This window comes from Anopheles marshallii, chromosome 2, assembly GCF_943734725.1.
Source record: "Anopheles marshallii chromosome 2, idAnoMarsDA_429_01, whole genome shotgun sequence".
Lineage (NCBI taxonomy): Eukaryota > Metazoa > Arthropoda > Insecta > Diptera > Culicidae > Anopheles > Anopheles marshallii.
This window is the reverse complement of record NC_071326.1, coordinates 30,453,066-30,475,646: the sequence shown is the minus strand read 5'-3', so window position 1 is coordinate 30,475,646 and position 22,581 is coordinate 30,453,066. Positions and strand designations below refer to the sequence as shown.

Below are 22,581 nucleotides of genomic sequence, written 5' to 3'. Positions count from 1 at the left end.
TCTGGAACACTGGAGCCCTGGTTTGGACAAAACAATTAAAATACGCATATCATTAGCTAGCCCTTCGCCGATGGTCTGCTTTGTTTCCGTGAACATGAGTAAAAAAGCCGGTCGAAACAAAATACACCACAAACCGGCATTATTACCGCAATGGTCACGATCCTTGGTTTTCGTCACAGGGTATGTTGTTCGTCAAATTTGTTTGTTGTTTTTCCTCCCGGTTTGTGAAATAATTATGCGGTGGTGTTTCAATCCCTTTTGAAAGTAAAAAAAAACTAAACCGAAAGGAATACAAAGCATTTTGGTGGCAGAGAGCGAAATTTCGTACACTTTTGGTACGTTAAAAACATATCAGTGAAAGGAGGATTGTTAGCTGTTACGTGAAGAAATTTTAAGCTGTTCTGAAAAAAATATCGAGCTAGAAAAAAGTGTATGGAGATTTTTAATGCATGCGATGATGAAAAAACATCATAAAGCTCGATGTAAAACAGTCCCTAGTCTCATCGATAATATTTCAAAGATACTGACGGTACCGCACACTGCAAAAGGTCCATTTTAGTTTGGACCGAAGCTATTGAACGTTAAGCTGATTATTGACCTAACTATGGGTATGTTAATAAGTTACAGGAATTGATAGCGATAAGAATTCCTTCCGTAACTTAACTGTACGAACAGTTTGTTAAAGATGAACAATCGAACGGAAGATAAAGAGCCTAAACCCCAACAACGATTGGTTTTAGAATAAATTTGGGTTTGTTTCCGTATCTGGGTCAGATTTGGTACTGGTCCTGTCGTGTGAGAAACTGTTTTATCCCGCAATAGAAACTCGATACGTACTACATACATGATCAAAACTCGTGTAAAGATGAAAAGATCTCAACATCAGTAAATTCTGAAACTTTGATTTGATTGTAGTTAAGCTTTTAATAAAGTATTTCACTAATGTGTTTATATATTTTTACATCGTAATGAAATTTATTTAAGTTATCTAGCATAGATTGCCTACATAAAAATAAAACACATAAGTAAGTCATAGAGATCGTCAAAAAACTTGTCTTAAACAATTCCTAACTTGGCTAACCTTGGTGGATCTAAAATCTGGCCATAAAAATTGTCTTGAGAGTGGAATTGATAAATTTGTAATACACGAATTGGCCACAATCGTTCTAATATTTGAATATATTTCGCCGTGTTCTAGCGACGGTACACACAATCATTAGTAGTGATTCAATAAATCGATGAGGAATTTCTACATTTTTCTCTCTAGTCGAAAAATTTCACCATTATTTACTAACAACATCCCATCGTACCGAAAGGCGGCTACACATCATGCCTTCTGATATGGCCATTTACGGAAATGCAGGATCATAGCGAAAACAGAAAGCGAAACGAATGATGCAAACTCATTCTGTTTTCCACGAAATACATCCCAAGGCCGAAAATTGACATGATAATACCGTTGTAGAAGCAGGAATGAATGGTGGCGGTTATCCTATTCTGGCTTGGGGCTTCAGTATGGACTTTATTTTTTTATTTTTTTGGGGGGAAATTTGAAAATTCGGCTCATAACATCACACCATACATGCACCCGGGCTCTCTTTCTTGCACAGGTTTTCATACAGACGTTGCGCAAGTGTGTAGCAATGTGGAAAATTCGTTTCCATGGACGGATGGAATTTGCGCTAATCCGGTAAAATGTGGTGTTTGCCTGTCCGTATACGCCCCCTTCCGTACGTCCTTGCACCCGACCACAGAGCTCGTGGGTTTCATAATAGATGCATTTAACTTTAGCTCCGTCCAGCTTTAAAATAGCCAGTACAGCTTTATCCAATTGGGGCCCAAAAAAAGCCACCGGGGAGCAGCAATCCAGAATCAAAGTTAACCACATAGTCGATAAGAATTATTCAACCACTGCGGAGTGGGTGATTTGAGGCGAAAAAAAGCAGCAAAAAACGAAATGATTTGCGTACGGACTTCCACGTACGGGCGTGAGCGGCAAACTTTTTACCACACAGTGTATGGAAAGCACAAAACCAACCTAAACGAGGTTTAACATGGAACGAATAGAACATGGGTTCCAATTTACATACATTTTACCAACCGAAAAATATTGATGGAAGTGATCGTCATGTATAGGAAAAAAAACCGATGTTATCTGAGCAAGGGAATGTATATCTGTGTTCATCTCACACTTTGCCGGAAGATGTTTACTGGCAAGACGAAACCCTTTTCCATGCAACAAATTTCACGCCTTCGTTCACTTGCAATCACGAAGACGTGTACAATGCAGGTTTTTTTTCTGTTTGATTAGATTGGGGAAAAGTAAGCACGCAAGATGTGCCTGATACGGCGAATCAATTAATCTTCACACAGCTAAGGCACCGCGTGGGTTAGTGAAAAGGCTTGTTTTGTGTAATGATGTAATAAGCAAGCGATAAGTGAAGCGTGATTATCTTCGTCGATTGATTTTGTGGAATTTTTCGTGCAAAGAACAGCGAGTTTTTCGCTCTATTTCGAAACATTGTTGCAAAGTGCACTAAAGTTGGGTAGCATCCGTCCTTGGCTGCTTCGCAGGAGGTTGTTTTGTAATTCTTCCCAATGTGTACATGCTTATGATGAAGGTATTGCACTAACATAGTGTTATAAAGGTTTTCTTGTTGCGAGTAATGATTTTAATAACTAACCAATTAGTTCGGGTATTGCAACAACTTAAGGATCTGTTATTAAATTTGCTGCAGGAGTGTTAAGATGCTACACAGTGCTTACCATAACTATATGGGAACTTATTTTTTGTAATGTACCTTAAATATCTTATATCATAAGAGATAACTCTAAAAAAATCGTTGTGTTTTTTTTTAACTAACATCTAATTAACGCCTATTAGTTCTCTACGATGATGGTCTTTTGTGCTTACTTTATGCACGTATATTTTGCACGGATTTTATACAAAATGTAATACATAATTTATGTAGCGTTAAAAACATTTAAAAATTACAAAACAAGTTTTAGTTAAAATAAATTAAAAAAAAACTTCTGTACCTATTGGCGTTTTCAAACTAATTGTCTAGTGTTAAATACTGGGGTTTGAATCGAAGTGTCATTGTATTTTGGAAAAATCGTTTTTTCGAAATATCTCGTGCAATATTGGTTGGAAAATACGAAAAGACTTGATATTGGATTTTGAATATGTTATTCTAAAGCTGTTTTTATCTATCTGTAATAAGTGTTCATATAGTTATGACATGCACTGTATTGGAAATATAGGGTTAACATTGTCGTTATTTAGCATTTTTATTTCATATTCGAAATCAAATTGAACACATGTGAACACACACAATCACGAATCTGAACAGCAAAATCCACGCAATTAAACTTCCAATCAGTAAATCCCTTTTCAAGGATGGTTTATTTAAGGAACCAGACCAACAAAAAAAAAAGAAACAATCAAACTTTCCCAAGAAACCATGGGCAAACTTTGAATGAAACTAATTTTGTGGAAAATCTTAAAAGCAAAGATGACGTTTGGCCCGTATGCGCTGTAAAAAGGAAGAGTTGCGAAGAGCAAAACCCCGGTTGTCCCAATTTGTTCTCCCAAGGACGAACAAAATTACCGTGGTGCGCAATTCATCCCACTGCGTTGATTACTGGTTCGAAACTGGAGCAACACTCATGTCTGCGACCACCGTTATCATTTCACCATCTTCGGGACAAAGATAATTTGACACTTTGGAATGCGTGATGAAAGAACGAAAGTTTCGTCAGAACTCTAAACCAGTTCCAGCTAATCATCGAGCGTCATCTCATCCGGTCGGTCAGAGGGAAGGGGCAAAACTTTCAGCAGGATCTTCGCCAAAATAGAAAGTTTAGATTTGAACTTTTACCGAGCAAAACAAAAAAACAACCTCCGCACGCAAGTGTCCGGTGCGGTGAGGAGTTGGAGCTTTGCTGCGAGCACCAGCCCCAGACGTCAGTTTCTTTGGGATTTGTTTATTGCACTGACACGTAAAACAATCCACGCAGCAATATCCTCAAAGGAGAATTTCCCATTACCGACAACGGGGAAAGTCATGTTGGTAAAATGTTGAGTAGTAAAGATTTGTGCACCGAAGCAAGTTTTTTGTGTGTGACCGCTGATAAAGTTCCGAGTCGTTTGGATGTGATGGGTGAAGCAGTTCCAGCGCGGGGTACTGTGGTTTTTTTTTGTCGACACGGAAACACGAACATCCGAAACAATGGAAAAAGAATTCAAACAGACACGCAGCAGGAAGGTTTTGACAAAAGCAAAGCCAGCAATTAATATCGTATGCTATACGATACGTCAATCAAGTCGTGCAAGTGTCCCGTCTCTCGAGTTCTTTTCGTGTTGCTTTGTTTAACAAATTCACTTCCACAGACACACACTTTGGCGTCACCGAGATGCGTCGTTCTTTCTCGTACCATTAAATTAACTTTAAAACTTTTGACAGTTGAATGTTTTCGTTTTTGTTTTTGTTCTGTACGAACCACTAGTCCCACCCGTTGCCATGGAAATGTTGTGACATGTTGCCTGTTTAGATGCGAATTGGAAACTTTTAAATGATTTGTGGCAAGATGCCGTTGAACAATTCTCATTCTTGGAACATGGTGCCTACTGTTGTCCTTGAGAATTCGTTTCATTCCAGTTGCCATTCATACGCTACCGCTCAAAGGGGTTGTGTTCTGTTTTAGCGTCCGTACACCAGACCCAACAATGGAGGATAATAATCATTCCACGTGGTGCCGGAATTCATTCCCGGAACGGAGCAATAGCACAACCATCCAATGGTTTACCGGTGACCTTCCCGGTAGGTCAGGATGGGTTTCTGTTTGCACTCAATTCATTACCGGAAACGCGCACCGATGAATGGATTATAATGTACCAACGTTCCAACGCAGCACAGGAAGTGCGAGATGCACCGGTAGAACGGACGGTAAGAATATCCCGGTGGTCACATTCTAAACCATTTCCGTGTGGGGAATTTTCAATGCCGGTTTTTTGTTTGACTGTTTGCAGTCAAAATGAATTTAATTTACATTCGTTTGTTCGCTTTCGCAGTTGTCGATTCACTAAACGCAACGAGCTAGAACATTAGTTTCCATAATTATAAGTTGACCTTAGATCCTGTGGATGTTGCGAGAAGCATCGGCATAAGGGAGCAACCGAGAAGCCACTTTACTCATGGGTAACCGTTGTGATGCACTTTAATTTAATTAAAACGTGCGATGATTAAAATGAATAAAGAACGTAACACAGCAAAAAAAAAAAAATGTTGCACAACTTGTCCATAATGGTTCGATACGTTTGTACACAAAGTCTGTCTGCTTGTGCTTTATATTAATTAATGCATATATCACTTTGCATCGTGGTACTTCAAATTCCACTTCAAAAGAGTTCCCCATATGGCACTTCAGCCACTGATGAACTTACTGATTACTAATGAATTGTGAAGCATTCGGGAAGAAGCTTTATCGTTTACCAACTTTGAGTTCGAACGAATGAAAAAGGAAAATGAATTAAAAATCTCTAAACTGTACGAACCAATAAACAAATTGTAAAACTTTGTGCTAGAAAATCATGCAACTGTCTCCCAGAATGTGCGGAAAAACGATAACACATTTCCCGAAACTTAAGGAGCAAACGGTCAACAGGTTCTATCCGCTTTGAAAATAGCACTGAGTTCATCAAGTACGGTCTGGGGCTTTTGGTCCTGCACTTGTGAAGTTTTGTGTTCATGCACTTGAAAGTCATCAAGCACTTTGCTATCAGGTATTGTATTTGTATGAGATATCGTTTCGAGTTTTCATTTCTAGTTAAGTACGCTTTTACCAATCTCAGTCCCACTCATACAATATCATAAGCAATACATACATCACAATGGTTAAAAAAAGGTCTGTACCTTTAGAAGAAAAAAAAAACATGAACCTCGTTTTTTTGTGATACTTGACCGTTAAGAACAAGCGGAAGTTCCTTAAATTTGAGTAGAGATAGAACAAAGAAAATGATTCATTTGAACTGGGGAGAGCTTATTTATAAGAATTGTAGTTACTACAACCGGATTTTTTTGTATAATTTTAATTGTTATTAGCGTAAGTTAGAGTTCATGTTTTACATTTTTAAAGTAACAAAATAAATATGCTTACAATATGCTTAAATTGAGTGTATTATAATTGCATTACTTTGTTACAATTCTATTGGCACGTTAGCGACATGATGCAACTCCACGCCCAAAGAAAAACTAAATAAAAACAACCCCAAGAAGTGTCAAAGTGAGTGCTAATTGCAAAAAAAGAAACAACTTTTTGGCAAATGACATTTGTCAATTTCTTCACAGTACAAACAAGTAGCATGATTGCACGTTGCAATGACCCATCAGTCCTGAGAGGGTTCAGGGCGTGGGTCATGCAATATCTCTGTGGCTCTGGTCCGTTCTATTCTATGGACACATTTCGGGCTAATCCTTCCCAAGAATGGTCGTCCCTGTTGCAGAACTCTCCCCGGTAACCGCTACCACACTCGACGAAATTCCACAAGCAACACAAGCGAACACTTGTCGCACCGTCTTTGTGTCGCACTGTGTGTCGGGCAAGCAGCACCAAGCTTGTCCGAAATTTTGTACCATCGTCTAAACATCGGACGATCGAGTATTTTATGGTGCAATTTTCAACCCACCGTTGGAAGAATGCCGGAGGTTTTTGGGGAATTGACCTTCTTCATCCAGCCAATGGATTGCATCTTTAAGCAGGAATTTTGTTTGCCGGACATCGAGTGAGTGTTACGCTCACCCTGGAGAAAGTAGTTGGAGAACTGGGGTGGTGGTTGAGCATGAACCACAGTGAAGCGTTTTGTAACTTTATAACGAGCAAAGTGGTTTGTTCATGGCCATTAAACATGTGAGCTTTCATAATTATATATTTATACATACAGAGATAAAATGTAAGCTGACGGACCATAAACGTGCAATAACTTTATGACACAGATCAAACATGTATTAAAACGACGCAGGAAAAAATGTCCATTCAACGTAGATGAGTAGAAAGTAAAGTCAAGCAGCTAAACGACACATCATTAAGCTCAGGAGACATTCGCACCATGGGATGGGGTTCTGTCTGTAATTAGTGCTAGTGCGCACGGTACGGAAATTAAAGCTGGTTCGTAGGGGACGGTTGGCGGGCCCAATCCAAGAAGAAGGAAGCGTTTATGATAAAATCCCCAGATAACGTGAATTAGACCCTCGTTGGTTCGCTTACCTGCTGCCCTTATTAGTGGTTTCCGATGCGAAGACCAAACAGGGCTGGGATATTTGTAGGTTGACCTTAATTAGCACAACATACAGATTTGATGCAGACCAGACGGTTCAGACATTTTGTTAGCAGTCCAGGTTATCACCCACTCATTTCGAGCCAGAACATATCTGTCCGATTACCAATCCATCCATCAACCGTCATCCCACCATTGGATATATTAATTGATTAGCTGTACGGTCATAACCATGCAAGGATTGTTACGGGTCACTACACACTGTGTTACCTTCACTTGCATAATGATTAATTAACTAATAGTAGCACCGCATACAGTCGGTGGTGAAATAACAACAAAAAATCCTGTCTCATATTTTACGCTTCGCTTGCATCATCTGCTGATAAAGCTACCAACCAATTCAAAGATCAAATTGCGCCGTTTTTTTTTCAAATTTTGGGCCTTCCGGTGTTTCGGAAAGGTTCAGGTGAAACATTTACCCAGGACAAAGGCTTTTCCCACGCTAAGCTGGGATTTGAAATGACCGGATGGAGGCACGCATAAATTCCGCGTTAAATTCTGGCAAAGTAAAACAACGACAAACAAACAAAAAACCGTTAAAATTCTCGGTGCGAATCGTGGCTGGTCAATGGAAAGAAGATTATGCGCAACCCTTCGTCTAAGTATGAAAAAGTGTGCTCCAACATGTCCGATTGCCTAACGAAGTGAGCCCGTAACCCTTTGCACGATGGTTTACGAGCGATGCTTTATATTGTTTGTATGTGTGTGTGTGTGTAAGAGAGAGAACGAGTGTGTGTGTGTGTGAGTTTTTTTTTCATCCCATGATACGGAAGATGCACGGAGGAATTTTATTTACGATACAAAGTTTTTCCGCTTGATAACAATTTTTCCACATCGGTGGCGAGGTTAAAGTTCGATAAATTCTTGTTAAAGTTTAATGAACATCAGCATGTGGTATGTTGCGGGCATGTGGCTAGATTTATCATGCACAAATTGAACGATGACGGCTGCGGTTATGCTGTTGATTCAGTTATGTATCGGGTGGCAGTTTGATAAATCCGTTACGGTTCAGTGCACTGCGTAAACATAATTTAATACTGCATTTGGGAACCATAATGGTCAATTTCGCACTGGAAATTGCACTCATAAGCAATCGTTGTGTTTGTCAACAGCGTATTCCTTGGGCGTGCATTCGTTCCAGATTGCTTTCAGAGTAGGGTCTCGCTTCGTCAAAACACCGATTTCTTATGAATAAAGAGTAGTTCAAAGTGTGTTCAGCTGTAGCCATTCGACCCATTCTCAAGTGTACCGTTGAAAGCCCTTTTTTGTTTTGGAAAAACAAAAAAATCATAATGGAATGTACAATGTAATGCTTCCACTTTTCTATTCATTTCATCATTTCGCTTTCGCTTACTTACACACCGAGCATTGGCCTGGGCACGCAATAAAGGTTTTGGCAAGGACTGCGGTTTGCCAACCAGAAAAGCTACTGGAGACAAGTTTCCCTTTGAAACTTCGCATTGACAAAACTCCAAATGAAGGGAGGATGAATAAATTTACAGCTCAATGCACTTTTTGGACACAGTAGAGGTGTTGTCCCGAGTGTTGAAGAGATCAAGTGATGCTACTTCGTGACAGGTTTTGGTACGAAAAGCAAGTAATAGAAGACAAAAAAAAAACACTCCACCATCACCTCTGTTCATGCTCACGAACTACAAACAAGATCTTTCGGAATTATTTTTCAATCTTATGCCTGAAACGTGAGCGAAACTTTCGCATAAAAAAAAATGCGGAAGCTAAGCAAAAACAGTACAGCTAAGCCGTTCGTTGTTCGAAACCGCATGCCTCAACGTGGTGGCGGGATACGCTTCGTAAAATAGCATCTTTTGCGCGTAGATAAAAATATTCTTCAGCCAAAGTTCCGGTGAAACGTGTGTAGGAGTCGTGTTTCTTTTCCCTCTCCTGTTCGTTCTAGGCTTTAGTTTGTTCTCGTCGCATGTCGGCATGGTTCTTTGCAAGGTTTCTGGTCCCCCCCCCCATTTAAATGCACTGCGCAACGTTCATAATGGGCTTGGAAATATGTGTTATGGTGGAATCTACAAGTGAGTGGGTTTCACTCCCTTCGCCTTTTGGGCAATACATTCTGCCCAAGTATTGCCCAATCTAAGAGAGTGTGGATGTTTTATTGGTACCGAAATTTCACGCACCAATTGTCGTAATGTGTGCGCTGCTGTACGATGTAATTTTATTGCCCGTTGTTTGTTTCGTTTTATTTTTTTCGCGCCCTCATCATCATCATCTTCGTTCGATGATGGCGGTTGAAACCCGATTTGATGATTACTGTTGAATGGGTGACGCAAATTGCTTTTTCTGGCGAATTTTGCGCGTTCCGTGCATAATTCAATAATTTGCAAATAAAATTAGGAATTCCTGCACTTGCGGGTACTTGGGCGTGTGCCAAATAGAGTTAAATACTGTTTGTATGATGAATTTTTCCTTGAGTGGATTGGTAAAAACTCTAAATTTCCTATTCAATTTGCCATGCGTGCTGTAGAATCATCGCGATACAAGCAATGTCTAACGCACCTGAGCAGCCGACGAACCCTTATTGCATGGTTCTGGCCGGTTTAATAGCTCACAGCGTGCGTGTGGTACGGATTGGAGAACCCACTTTCCCATAAAATCAAACAACAGTACAATCAATCGGAAATGCATCGAAGTGTGGTAACGATGATTACATCTTCCCGTAGGGCCGCTCTTTGTGCTTCCGGCTACCGTTTAGCACCGCACTACAGCCAAGAAGTATGACGGTTCGTTCTATGTGCCCATCGTTAGCCGTTGTGGTCAAATCCCACTGCCGTAGCCATAGTAATGGATGAAAAACGGTCCAAAAACGCAAAAGATTCGAACCAATTTCATTTTATGGGTTGGAGAAAAGGAATCCCCCATGCCCAGGCCCATCATCGAATTGCGATGCAGTGCTGGTTTTAATGAGCAACCGGTATCGAAAGATGAGGATACCTTTGCTGTAGCATAATGAAATAACGATAACTCCTGCCACGCTCGTTACACGAGCAACGCAACATGTACATCGAATGGATTGCGTTGCTGTGCCTGCAAGTGTGCGCTCACACACCCACACACACACGCTCAACGAGCAGGCAAGTTTGTTTCCAATAAATAAGACCACATCGTCTAGAAGACGACCTCTCCGGTCGATCACGGTATCCCCGGGAAAACTATGTTGGCTGGGTGCGAAACAGCAACCAGTGTGTATCGGTGGTGGAAACATAGTGGATTTATTTCTTGTACCCATGTTTTTTAGTCGTTGTATCATATGAGCAGCATCAAAAAAAAAAAAAAAAGGATGACGTTCAAACAGTGAGACAGATATCCGTCCTCGTTGGGAATGTGTTGCGTATTTGCAACAGCTCGTTATATCAAAGAAATGCTGATCAAAGGACTGCCTCTCGGGTGAGTGGTGATGTAGAAATGGGTTTCGCTCGCATCACGAACATGAATGACGTATTTCAACATACGAAAGAACTGGCTTTGAGTATTCTTGAAAACATTGTCCTTGACAGGTTCACAATTTGAAGGAAAATTTATTTAAGCAAGTTATATGGTTTAGTGGACTTGAGCAAAGAGAGCTATTGGATGCACTAAACCCGTTACACCCGTTTACTTAACCCGTTTTTACTTTTTAGATCTCCTTAGACTTCTTATCATGTCTAGATGAACACAATGTCCCTTCATCCAATTTTGGGATATTTCTAGATAGAATATAAAGCATCGTTACATTTGGATTAAGATTACGGGTTATAATGGGCTAAATTAAACAGTACTATTTTTAACTTTATTTGTAGTTAGCTTAACAGGTTATGCAAAACAAAGGAGGTTTGTACATAACCAGAACAAATTTTAACCACTTATGGAAGTACAATGGATGAACCGTTACAATGGCTAACGTAACTAGAAGAGCTATACGATGATCTTATGGTTATTGACCACCGACTCAAATTACGCAGTAGATGGTTTAACCGTTGGTTGTCTACTTGAAAACCGACCGTGTGGGAGTTCCAAATTGTTATGAAATTGGGTCGCTACAATTCTGCTGCTTTGGACGCAATGCGAACAAGAGCTAACAAGCTTACCCTGGTAAATGTAAAATGAGGTATTCGAAGCTTGATGCAAAAATTAACCTTAAAACACTAGAACATCACTAGAATTGTAAAGCTATGGTAAAGTCCAAGATTTTGTATAGCAAAAAGTAAGCTCAAATGTAACGTTGCAGTGTTCATATGATATTTCGCAAGAAATAGGAGATAATCTTCGTGAGATTTACACTGCAGGTGGCTGCTTTTCCATTAAAAGGTTTTTTGTAAACATTATGTTAGCATTATATCTTAACGTTCATCTATCATTCAACTTTAAATTCTCCAGTTCAGACAATTCTTGTTTGTTTTCAAATCTAAAATTGCTAATAACTCAACGAGAACTCGCCTTTACACACATAATGAAGATAAACGAGCCGTACTATGAACCGTGAACAATCCCTGTTCCAGCACGGCAGCATTGCAATCGACATGTGCGAACTGAACCATGAAACCGCTCGCCCGGCATTGGTTTCTCGCTACATTCCGAAACTGTGTAGCACGATGTAAACTAAGCATGTCCCGGAGCTTAATGTCCGTCTCGGGTTGAAGTTCAACCACACAAGCCGGGAAAGCTGTGAAGCAGTTTTTATTTTGTCCACTGCACCCCTGCACCCCTTCCCCCCGGCGTGCATCACTATGCGAACCCGGGGCACGCTATTTTTGTGGCGATTTCTCCGGCTCCGGCGTCACGGGTACGTCTATATGAAACTGTAAAGCGTGTTTATCCTGTCGCAGCGTGTTGAAATAGAAGCACTTTACAGCGGACGGCGCCACCACACGCCACGGCAAGGGGAAGCATGTACTGCCATATTTGCTTCGTATGTATTTGTTCACATGCAGTGTTTGTTTTGCAACGCGAGGTGCACAAACATACACACACGCCCGGGATGGAGCGGCAATGCAGGCCGTGAACTACACCTCGGGCGCCCTGTCCAATGATAGACAGTCGTACGAAGCGGCCAAAGCCTAACCGAGCAAACCCGTAGGAGGAATTGTTTATTTTCTCATTTTCTCCAAGGTGTACTTATTCGGCGACCTAGTGGTGCTGTGGTGCAGCATCCCTGAAGGTCAATTTTGGTCCAAGATCACACTTGCGCTTGTGCCGTTTGCGAAGCGAGCAAATGGGCTTCTCGAGTAAATGGAGCCCATTCACAATGTTGTGTTCGGAATTTCTATCGTTTGCGTTTTTGCTTTTTGTTTTGTTTTGTTTTGTTTCCGCTTATGCCTTTCGCATTGCTTCTATTCTTTGCACAATGCGATATTGCGATGGTTTCTTCGTGGTTTGTGAGCTTCCTCCCGGCACTGCCGGTCATGGAGTAACGTTTTATGAATATTTTGCTTGACCTAAGCAGGAAATATGCTACCTCCGTTGCGAATGGTACGGAGGCGCATTATTGTGGATACTATTTGTTCATTAAACTGTTACAGCGGACTAGTACGAACCACGCCAAGATTCAGCCGGGGGCGGTTTAGCCACTGTTAAGGGAGTGTAATGGATGCAGGGAACGAAAAAAATGCGAACAAAACGTGTGGAAAATTAAGCTATAGAAATAAATTGGGATCATAATTTCCCATTTATGCACTAGAGATAGCTGCATAAAACATTTATTCAGCTTTGTGCTTGCTCATTAAAGTTCCAACTGCAGTGAAATAATCGTATCTGAGTGAATGAATAATATGTTGCACTGGTGAAGCAAGAACTACAATTAACATTTGTTTCTTTTTGAATTACTATTTTTGGGCAGTAATTTTGATAACACTATTATATATTTAGAAAGACGTGAAATACCTGTTGAAAGTCTTATTCTCATATTTTAACATGACATAAGGTAAAGAATGAAATAAGTTTTACTGATATGTACAATTGACACTTTTAATTTTACTTTAAAATTTGATCCAAATTAAGTAACATAAAGTTTGAATGATTTTTCTACATAAATAAAATATAAATATTTAATTTAGTTGTAAAGAAAATTTTCTAAAATTATGTTATGGTTCAGGAATTCTAGATTGAATATTCTGATTATAGGAAATTCAATGCATTAAGTTATCGAGCATCAATTGATTTATTGAATGAGTTTTTTTATTTAAATTAATGAAATAATGTATTAATATACAATACGTAAGTAGCATGCAAAAGAGCTACCTTAAATAGGCACGTTAAAAGAAAATAAATCGCATTATGAGCTGTAAATGACTATAATGAAAGCAATTGACACAAGTGAAGCCAAAGAAACTACTTACATGGAACGCAACTAAGCTGTAGCCCTCATTGTGCAGGAAAAGGCATGCCGTGTAGTAGCCGCCCTGGCGTGGATAGAACAGCACACCGTGCGAAATGGCCACCGGTATGGCGGTCGTTAGGATGACAAACCACGTCAAACAGATGGCGCTGCGAGTAAAAGAAGCAAAAATTCGATTCAATCAAGCATCGATCGCTACAGGGAGGTGGATCAAAACCGGACTGTCATCATACGATTGGTGTAACGTCGCTTAGTACCGTTCGGTGTTCAATTAGCGATGACGAGCATTATTCATAATGCTAAGCTACAACAAAGCAAGTGGCATTTATCAGCTTCGAGTGGACAGGAAAATCAATTGCGATACCGCCACTGGGCAGCGGAAGAACTTATTATGTTTCACCATTCGACTCAAGTACGAGCACGTGCTGGGAAGGCAGGCAAGGGGTTCCAATTCGAGCGCAAAAGGCAGAGCACGCGAGCAAGTTGAATACTTACATCGAAGCATTTCGTTCCGTCCGAATCGACATGCTGGTAATGGGATGTACCACGGCCAGGAATCGATCCAGCGACATCAGGACGAGCGTGTACGCGCTGGCATGTGCCGTGACAACGATCATGTACTGGACCTGGTGAAAGGAATCGTCCGTCATTGGTCAGGTTGGACTTACAGTAGCATCAACCAGCGAGGGTATACGTTACGTACAAATTTGCACCAATATTCTCCGAACGGCCATTCCGGCAAAACGTAGTCGACGGCGGTGAAAGGCACGCAAAATACGACGAACAGCAGATCCGCGGCGGCTAGGTTGATGATCAGCAAGTTGGTGGTCGATCGCATACTTTGGTTCGCGGCTACCACTGCTCAAGAAATGGGGCAAGGAAAGGGAATGTAAGAAACATGTTAAAATACTTCGAAACACTATAATTTCATGGAAGAGATCTTGAGATCTGTGCATTAATATTTTTACTTAATTAACCTTGTGTTCTGTTGAAAATTGAGTTACGTAAATGTTTTCGATCGAAAAATATAATAATGTAAAGCAGAAGAAGGTCCACTTTATAACTTTAAAATATAAACGATACTACACCCGTATTAGAGCGGATTATAATGCATTACAACTTCCAAACTTCGAAGCTCTTAGGTTACTTCATACATAAATCCATATAGCATTAGGTTTATTATGTATCAATTTTGCAACAGAAGTGGGATCATTTATTTCAAAGCTAAAAAAGGCGCAACACGTTTCCAATAAGTAATATCTTGTTTTTTAAATGTGCAACTTTGCTTGGTGGTCAATACATACGCATGAATGAAGCTATCATTCTCTTCAACGTGGATGAACGCCTCAAAGATATCGGCGATAGGTATTAAACCAACGAAAGGTGATGTTTCGACCGCTCTTGGCCCGGCGCTACTTAACGTGCAGATCAATCATTTTTTTATTAATCTTTTCCCTTCGGCGACATTGAGATAAATTGAAAAACGTACTTTCATCCCAGCTGGCCCCGCACGCCCCGGTGCACGCGTTCCGGAGCGTTCATTTTCTAAAACATTCGAGCGCGCGCGGGGAATTCAACACGATGCGAATATTATCCTGCCCCTGCTTGGGACACCGCGTACTTGTAGCAAATGTTCGTAAGACGAGAAGCGACATCGTTTTCAATTTGCATGATCTCCATGGCGGTGTTCCGACCGCGCGGCAGGTGGAAAAGTTTTGATCCTATGTCAATGCAATAAAGTCGAGCAAGTTAAATGCAGATTACATCACGGTGTCCCTTTCGTTCGATGGTGTGTCAAATGGAAATGAATATTTTTTCGCGCTTATACGGAAGGACGTTGGTGTTGAACAAAAAAAAATGCAGGACGAGCATTAAATAGAGATAGAGAGAGAGAGAGAGAGAGAAAGCGAGAGATGGTAAACTAACAGAAAGTAAACCAATCAAGTGTCTGTGGGTGTGGTAGCAGCACGAGCAAGATGAAAGGTGGAAAGTTTTTGTGGGTGTTGCTGACATACAGAGGAAATTCATCAATGCCTAATCGATCTGCTGAGACTAAACCTTGACATTCGTTAAACAAACATTATACCAAGGATAGTTTGAGACATGTTTTACAAGTACAAGAAGAGAGAACGAGTGAGAGAAACGTTTAAAACCAGCATTAAACGACTTTGCAAAACATTGCTTTCTATGCGATTTTAACGAACATTTATTTCATCACTTACTCTGAAAGTGAAGTTATTACTTTTTGATAGAAGGCATTGAACGAGTTTTTTATAGCTTCAACCCTTTGCAACAACACATGATAATGTTTCCGAGCAAAACACACATTGTTATTATATTATGTTTATTAAAAACAAGTTCTTCCTCGGTTTACACTGACGAATGTTTCGGCTCTCGTCGAACTTCCAACATTCAGAGGCTTACGTTCTCTATTGCGACTTCGACTATCTACGGTCATATGTCTGTCGGATTACAAGTCGACAGAGATATCAGATTATTTTTCCGAAAATAATCTGATCTTATTTTTCGGTTCGGGATTACACGTTGACAGAAACATCAGATTCACAGCAACAAGATGACAGAAACATAAGATTATTTTTACTTCCACCTTCATCGTACAGAGTTTCAGTATCTGCTATTGCGTGTTTCAAATTTGCCTCGAATAGGTTGTGTCCCCTCGGGGATTGTTGCACGTACATGAAAAAGCAGCAATGGAGACGCCCAGTCATTCTTTATAACCACATTGCCTAGTCACTTCGCGCTGCTGATAGTGCTAGTGCCTCATTCTAAAACAAACCATGGATAGGTTTATACAATTTGTAAATCTTTTAAAAGAATCTTATTGTGTTTAATAACTATGCGCAGCAGTCCTAGCGTGTTCACATGGTTTAGTACCTCCAAGATTTAGTAAACCAGTTGTCGCAGATTTAATCCCAACTGCTCAGACCCCGTGAGTAAGGCAAGATAAGACTTTATACTCCTATATTATAGGAATCTACTATATTATACACACAATTATCCAAACTACACTAGAATCACTACACTAGAAAAAAAAACTAGTTCAAACCATTGCAAACAACGCATCATAATGGTGTTTCGGAGCAAATATTTATTAAAAACAAGTTCACAGGAATTTTAGTTTATTATTACTGACAACTACATTCGCCATAGTTTCCGTAGCTCCTGTTATTTGTTTCGCATGTGTTTGCTTCGATTTAGTTTGGTCTCCCCGGGGATTGCTGCACATACATTAAAAAAGCTGCAGCACTAATGGAGACGCCCAGTCATTCTTGCATGCATACATTCCCTAGTCAGCTAATGTTCGGAGCATGCCAGCTAGGATAAGGGTGAAGTCTGCCTTGCTGTTCGAATCGTGGGTAGCAAGCATACGGAACGTTGTAAACATGTTGAAGTATTGAGCCCGTGTTTTAAATCCAACCTTATGACTGTGCACTAGTACGAAATGAAGTTCGTTTGGTGCGGGAAATTTCTTTGCGCTTGTGTGAAGTAGCATAGACAAGTGTGCACACACTCTGAATAATACGATGGAAACGATTCGACATACTTTGCTTTCATTTCGCCCGCGGTATAAAACACGTAGCAGTAGATATTTAGCAGTGCAAGGATGGAGAAGATTGTCCACAAAGCTTTCTTCACCAGCCCTTGGTAGTATTAGGTTCTATTTGTATGATTTAAATGCAACTTCAATTACGTTCAAGAGTAAGTTACTTGTTTGGATGCTTTGCTATGAGATGAACGAAAATACACTCTTTGCTATTTGGAGCGTTCAGTACGAAAAAAGGTACATGTGTTTTATTGGCGATCTCGATTAAATCATACCAACATCCTACGCTATCGTACACTCGGTGGAAGATTGACCTTCCGTTGTTGTTGGCCGGAAGATAATCTCCAAAGGAGGGAGCAAATCCTTTCCCATTTGATAACGGGTTTTGCCGTAAGTGGCAAAGGTCCTCTTGCTCGGGGCATTTTCCGTTCGCCATCCCTCATCCAACGACTAGGGACCGAGGAGACAACTTCATTCATCACCCAGGGCTGTGCGTCAATGGGCTCGGGATGAGATCGGCAAGGTGCCAAAGATACTCACTGCCGGTCATCATTCATGCGCTCACGTACGGATGCTTACACCGAAAGGAAACCAGCCAATAGAAGCGCCTGGAACGGAGAAGGAAAGCAGCAATAATGCTCCACAGTGCGTTCGTGCCGGGTTAACTCAACGATGTTGCTGCGCATTCGAACAAGATTAATTACCCTTATCATAACGCTCCACGTTCTTCACACCAGCGGCAGCTGAACGAATGCGAGCGTCTCTAATGGTGTGGCGAGGAAAATTGGACGGGTACGGTCGTATGCAAAGGAAAATGGCGAAAAAACAACCATGTAAGGCTCGTCAGAAGGAGGGTTTTGAAGATTGATAGGGTACGAAGATGTGTGTTGTTTGGTATCGAGTTATCGGTTTCCCTTGAAGTGTAAGTTACACGAAGTGAGCTTAGCAACACATTCACCACGATGACGAGGATGTTTTCTTAACAAACCGTGTATGCGGGAACGATAGAAGTGCTAGTGCTGTGCGATACAGTGCTGAGTACAAAGCACAAGCTAAAGTGCTTATAAAGAAACACAGAATTGGTCTCCGTACAACGAATTGCATGCTTAGTACAATAACCAGTATCGTTTGCACTTGGTTATGGTTTATAAAACGATCTCACAATGTATCGATTATGAACCGAAATTTAATCTTTAACCAAATACCGGATAGCGCACCGATGATGAATCTAAGCTTTCTCGCTTCAACATTTGTTATTAACCAATCGCGCTCCAAGCCAACCAGCACGGATCCATACCCATCACGAGTGCAAAAGATTTATGTTTGCCCCAGGAATGGGGTGTGTTTTTAGCTGGTTCGGCAAAAAATCAACAAGTCCATCAATTGCCCGGCCCGAGATTTTGGCCCGGCTGGCTGAGTGGGTTTTTGAAGTAGGCAATGAATTTCATTCTGCTTGAAGGGTCGATTTTATAGTTCCGTTCTATCGGTGCCAAAGTCGAAAACCTCCCGTGTTTGTGCTGCGGTAACGTCAGTGAGATTGATTTTTAGTATATGGTGTCGGGTTGCTCTTCGGCTCATGGTGGAGCCTGACGGTAGGCACTTGCGGCATCGACATTGATACGCCCCATCCTGCAGACAAGATGGATCGGTTTCACGGTCCACCCAACGGTAAAGCTTTATGGAGTAGTGGAGAATATGAGTATATACACAGGATTTTTCCACCCCCGCCCTTAAAACTCTGGCACCGATTTTTAAAGCTACCAGAGCAAAGGTATTGAATTTCATTACTGGAAGTCAGTCCACGGGTGGTACCATACGCGCCAGTATCGGTTGAGGTATTTTTTTTTCCTTTCGCTCTATTTCACCACGTCTTCGGAGAAATGTTTTCCACGTTTGGGAGTGTTTTTGATGGCACCCAAAATTAACATTTCAACCAAATAAGTTCGGGGGCGTTTTGTGATAAGGTTGTCGAAGTCGTTCCAACGTGTACTAACCGTCAAAACAGCTTGATGTCATACTGGTTTCGTCCTTTGCCTGTTGTCAGTTGTTGGATTGCTTGTGTATGAATCACAGCACGTTCGAGAGCCATTTTGGGGGTGATTCGGGGTAGAGTTTTGTTTATTGTACGCTAAGGCTTGTTTTGGATTTTTTTGCAGGACAGTCAGTGTGTCAGAGATTTAATAAACCTGAGGTGAGGCAATTTAATCTCAACTGGGTTTCGTCAGCCGTGACAAATTATTTTATACATGACTTCCTATAAAGCTAACTGAACTAAATTTCAATTACCGGATGCAAAATATAGTGATTTACAACACAATGTTTAATTTGCACCACCTTTCTTTAGTCTGATGTTGAACCGTAAACGTCACGGTATGCGGAAAAATAAATAAACTCTACCCGAAGGATATATTTAAACCCATTTCTGACAGTGATGAAGTCAACGTATCAAATTGCTGGGTGTAGATGACCCTTGAAATTTGTAGAATTATACAAAATTATGTTTAAACACACCTAAATAAATACTTCGTCAGCTAGGTTGCGTACCCACCGAGAGCTCCTACTTCTCCGTAACAAATTGAAGACAAACAATGTGCATTGTTACAAAGAATGAAACCTCGGTTTAATTAGCGAAATGGTTCACTTACCTAGCACAACTAATCCATTGCCGAGCAACCCAGCGAGGCCAATGAAGCCGAAGAACACCGGCACCATCATGGAGACGATCCGCTCGATGGTCGATGTGTTGACGTGGTAGAGAGCCTCATTTTCGAAGGTGTAGTTCAACAGATCCGTCCAAGAGCTGTTACGCATCGTTCCGTCCGGCATCAGCATCGGCAGCTGATGATGCAGCCCGGGTGGCTCGGCGGATATAATTTTAGATTCATTCATGTTCATAACGAACGGGTTATGATCGGCACGGCAACAATTCGAAGATTACTTTCCAGCAGTGCAGGGTGTATTTATGTTGACGATCTTTCACTTTTTTATGCACACTTATCCTGCTGGGGGATATCACTTTATTCTGTATCGAAACAGAAGGATGTCTTATTTACCATCACACATCACGGCACTGCGTCCTACTGTGTGTTCGATTCAATCACAGTCATTTTATCGAGGCAACGAAAAAAAAGGCAGCACCTGTGTTGCAGCATTTTCACTTTGCACGGCAAATAATGGCTTAACTGAGTTCGCATTGCATACGTGCTACGTGAACGTTGTGTTGGGGTGTTTTATCCCACTTTTGGTGTGCAGCCATGTTGTTGGTTCAATGTATTAACGAAAATAAATATAGGAAACACTCGCGATACGCGCTGGTGGATGATGTGAAGAACTGCTGTCGACAATGCCAAAAATATGCCCCGCGGCCTACAAAACAAGAGAGAAACAGTAGTTAAGCCTTTTGGTAACATTGTGCGAGCATCACAGCTGAACAATTGCAATGTTGTTGACTATTTTGAAAGAGCCCAATTCCGATGTGGCGCTATTAAGCATAAGATTTGATGTCAAATATGTGTGTAGTTTTACTCTTTGCTTTGGTCTCGTATGGGATACTTTGTTTGCCTCGTATGGGAATGCTGTAAATTTAAACTTTTTGTGGTCTTTCTCTTTACGTTATGATTAATATTTATGTTGAACGCTTAGTAAAGGTTTTTTTTATATCCCTGTGACATAACGCAGATTCATATAAATGAAAGAGAACAAAATATATTCATCTGGTACTATAGAAAACGATTAGCAATTGATCCCATAAACTGTGCTGAATCAAATCATATGATTAAATGCACAAACTCTGTAATATCTTCTGTTAGTTAATGAATGAAAGGTATGGTAGAAGGTTAGTAGCTGGAATAGGGATCACTTTTTAAAGCATAACATCGACAATAATCAGTTATTTGACCTATTAGCGATTTGCATACATGTTAGCATTATCTTATGTCACTTCATGATTAATGACTATTAAAGGTGAATTGTTAAGGTTTAATTATATTGCATGCTGTATATAGCTGATTTACATCGCCCGGGTATGTTTGATTTCTAACAGTGGATAATATTTTTGGAATGTTGGATGCAAAAAATAAAATTCAATGCTGACATGTTACAATGAGATTAAAATTAATTTAGAGCAAATTAATAATTATGTAATAGTTCTCAATTATTTATCTTTTATGACATATTATTGCATTGCGTATCTACTTGCTGTCGTCAGAAATATAAACCATCTTTAGAAAGGTTAGTTATTGTATTTAACTAATTTGGAAATGTATATTAATAAACCGATAAGGATATTCGTTCTTCATTTTAATTTGTGATGGTCGTTACGTTACTCAGTTTCTTTAGAACTTGGATACAATTTTCTCAACATCACCAGCATAACCACCTTTCAATTTTAAAAGAATGGAAGTATACAGTGTGTTACATAACTAGAAGGCCACTGTTTTTGTTTAGTAAAAGAAATATATAAAGCAAAATAGTTAATAACGATGTTCTGCGAAGTTATACTGATCACAAAATACATTCTCCTTATGAAACATATTAAAAAATATATGAGCAGCGCTCAATATTGAGAATAACTAAAAGAACATATGCTTAAATACTCATATGAATTGGGAATCGGAAAATTGTATAGCTATTGTATGATGGTTAAGTAATTTAAAAAATAAGTTTCAACAATATTTTTAATTAGTGGAAATATCTTCAAACCACTCGTATTTTTACCGTATTTTGGGGGCAATAACCTAGCATGCATTTTTGATTCAGTGAAAAAATTGTCTAGATTTATAGTTATGTTGCGAACTGTAAAGAAAATAGGTACTGTGCAAGATGCTGTGCCTCCAACGGCACTTTCGTAGAAGGCTATTACAAGAAGGTTTTTCAAGCTTATGAGACTTAAATAGATGCACTACCAGGAATGTCTGCATATTGTTCACTGAAAACTATTACCCGAGCGTTCGGGCAAATTTAACCCACCAGCAACGATCACCGACACGGTAACTTTCCTAACAAACTCGCTTTACCATCCACGGTCGGGAGCAAAATGTAAATGAATGTAATTGTACTTGTTGAGCAGTTTTCGCACACGAACGCCATAAATTGCAACCCTCATCAATCAAACGTGTTCCGTCCGTGGTGTGGCTTCTCGCCTCGCGCTCGCATAACATATGGAGCGTGATGATTGTGATTGGTACTGGGTTCGTGTATCGGATTTCATTTCGTCGTCTCGTGTGCTACCCGTACGGGCGAACTGCCGGCCCGGGTGGTACGCAGCGTTCAACGATTTGGCCCCAGCCGCTCAAAACAGTTGTATCGCATCAGTTTCCGTGTTGGATGGTGTGCTGCATA

At 40.4% G+C, this 22,581-nt stretch overlaps 1 protein-coding gene across 1 annotated transcript in view; it reads right to left on the bottom strand.

The window, feature by feature from the left end:
* LOC128708456 (allatostatin-A receptor) overlaps positions 1-20,130 on the bottom strand; it is a 30,451-nt gene extending 10,321 nt beyond the window's left edge. The window contains exons 1-4 of the mRNA XM_053803435.1: positions 19,887-20,130; positions 14,380-14,534; positions 14,172-14,302; positions 13,678-13,825 (exon numbers count right to left, since the gene is read on the bottom strand). Coding sequence (XP_053659410.1) covers positions 13,678-13,825; positions 14,172-14,302; positions 14,380-14,534; positions 19,887-20,130 — 678 coding nt within the window. The remainder of the gene's footprint in view (positions 1-13,677; positions 13,826-14,171; positions 14,303-14,379; positions 14,535-19,886) is intronic.
* Between the last annotated feature and the right edge of the window lie 2,451 nt (positions 20,131-22,581).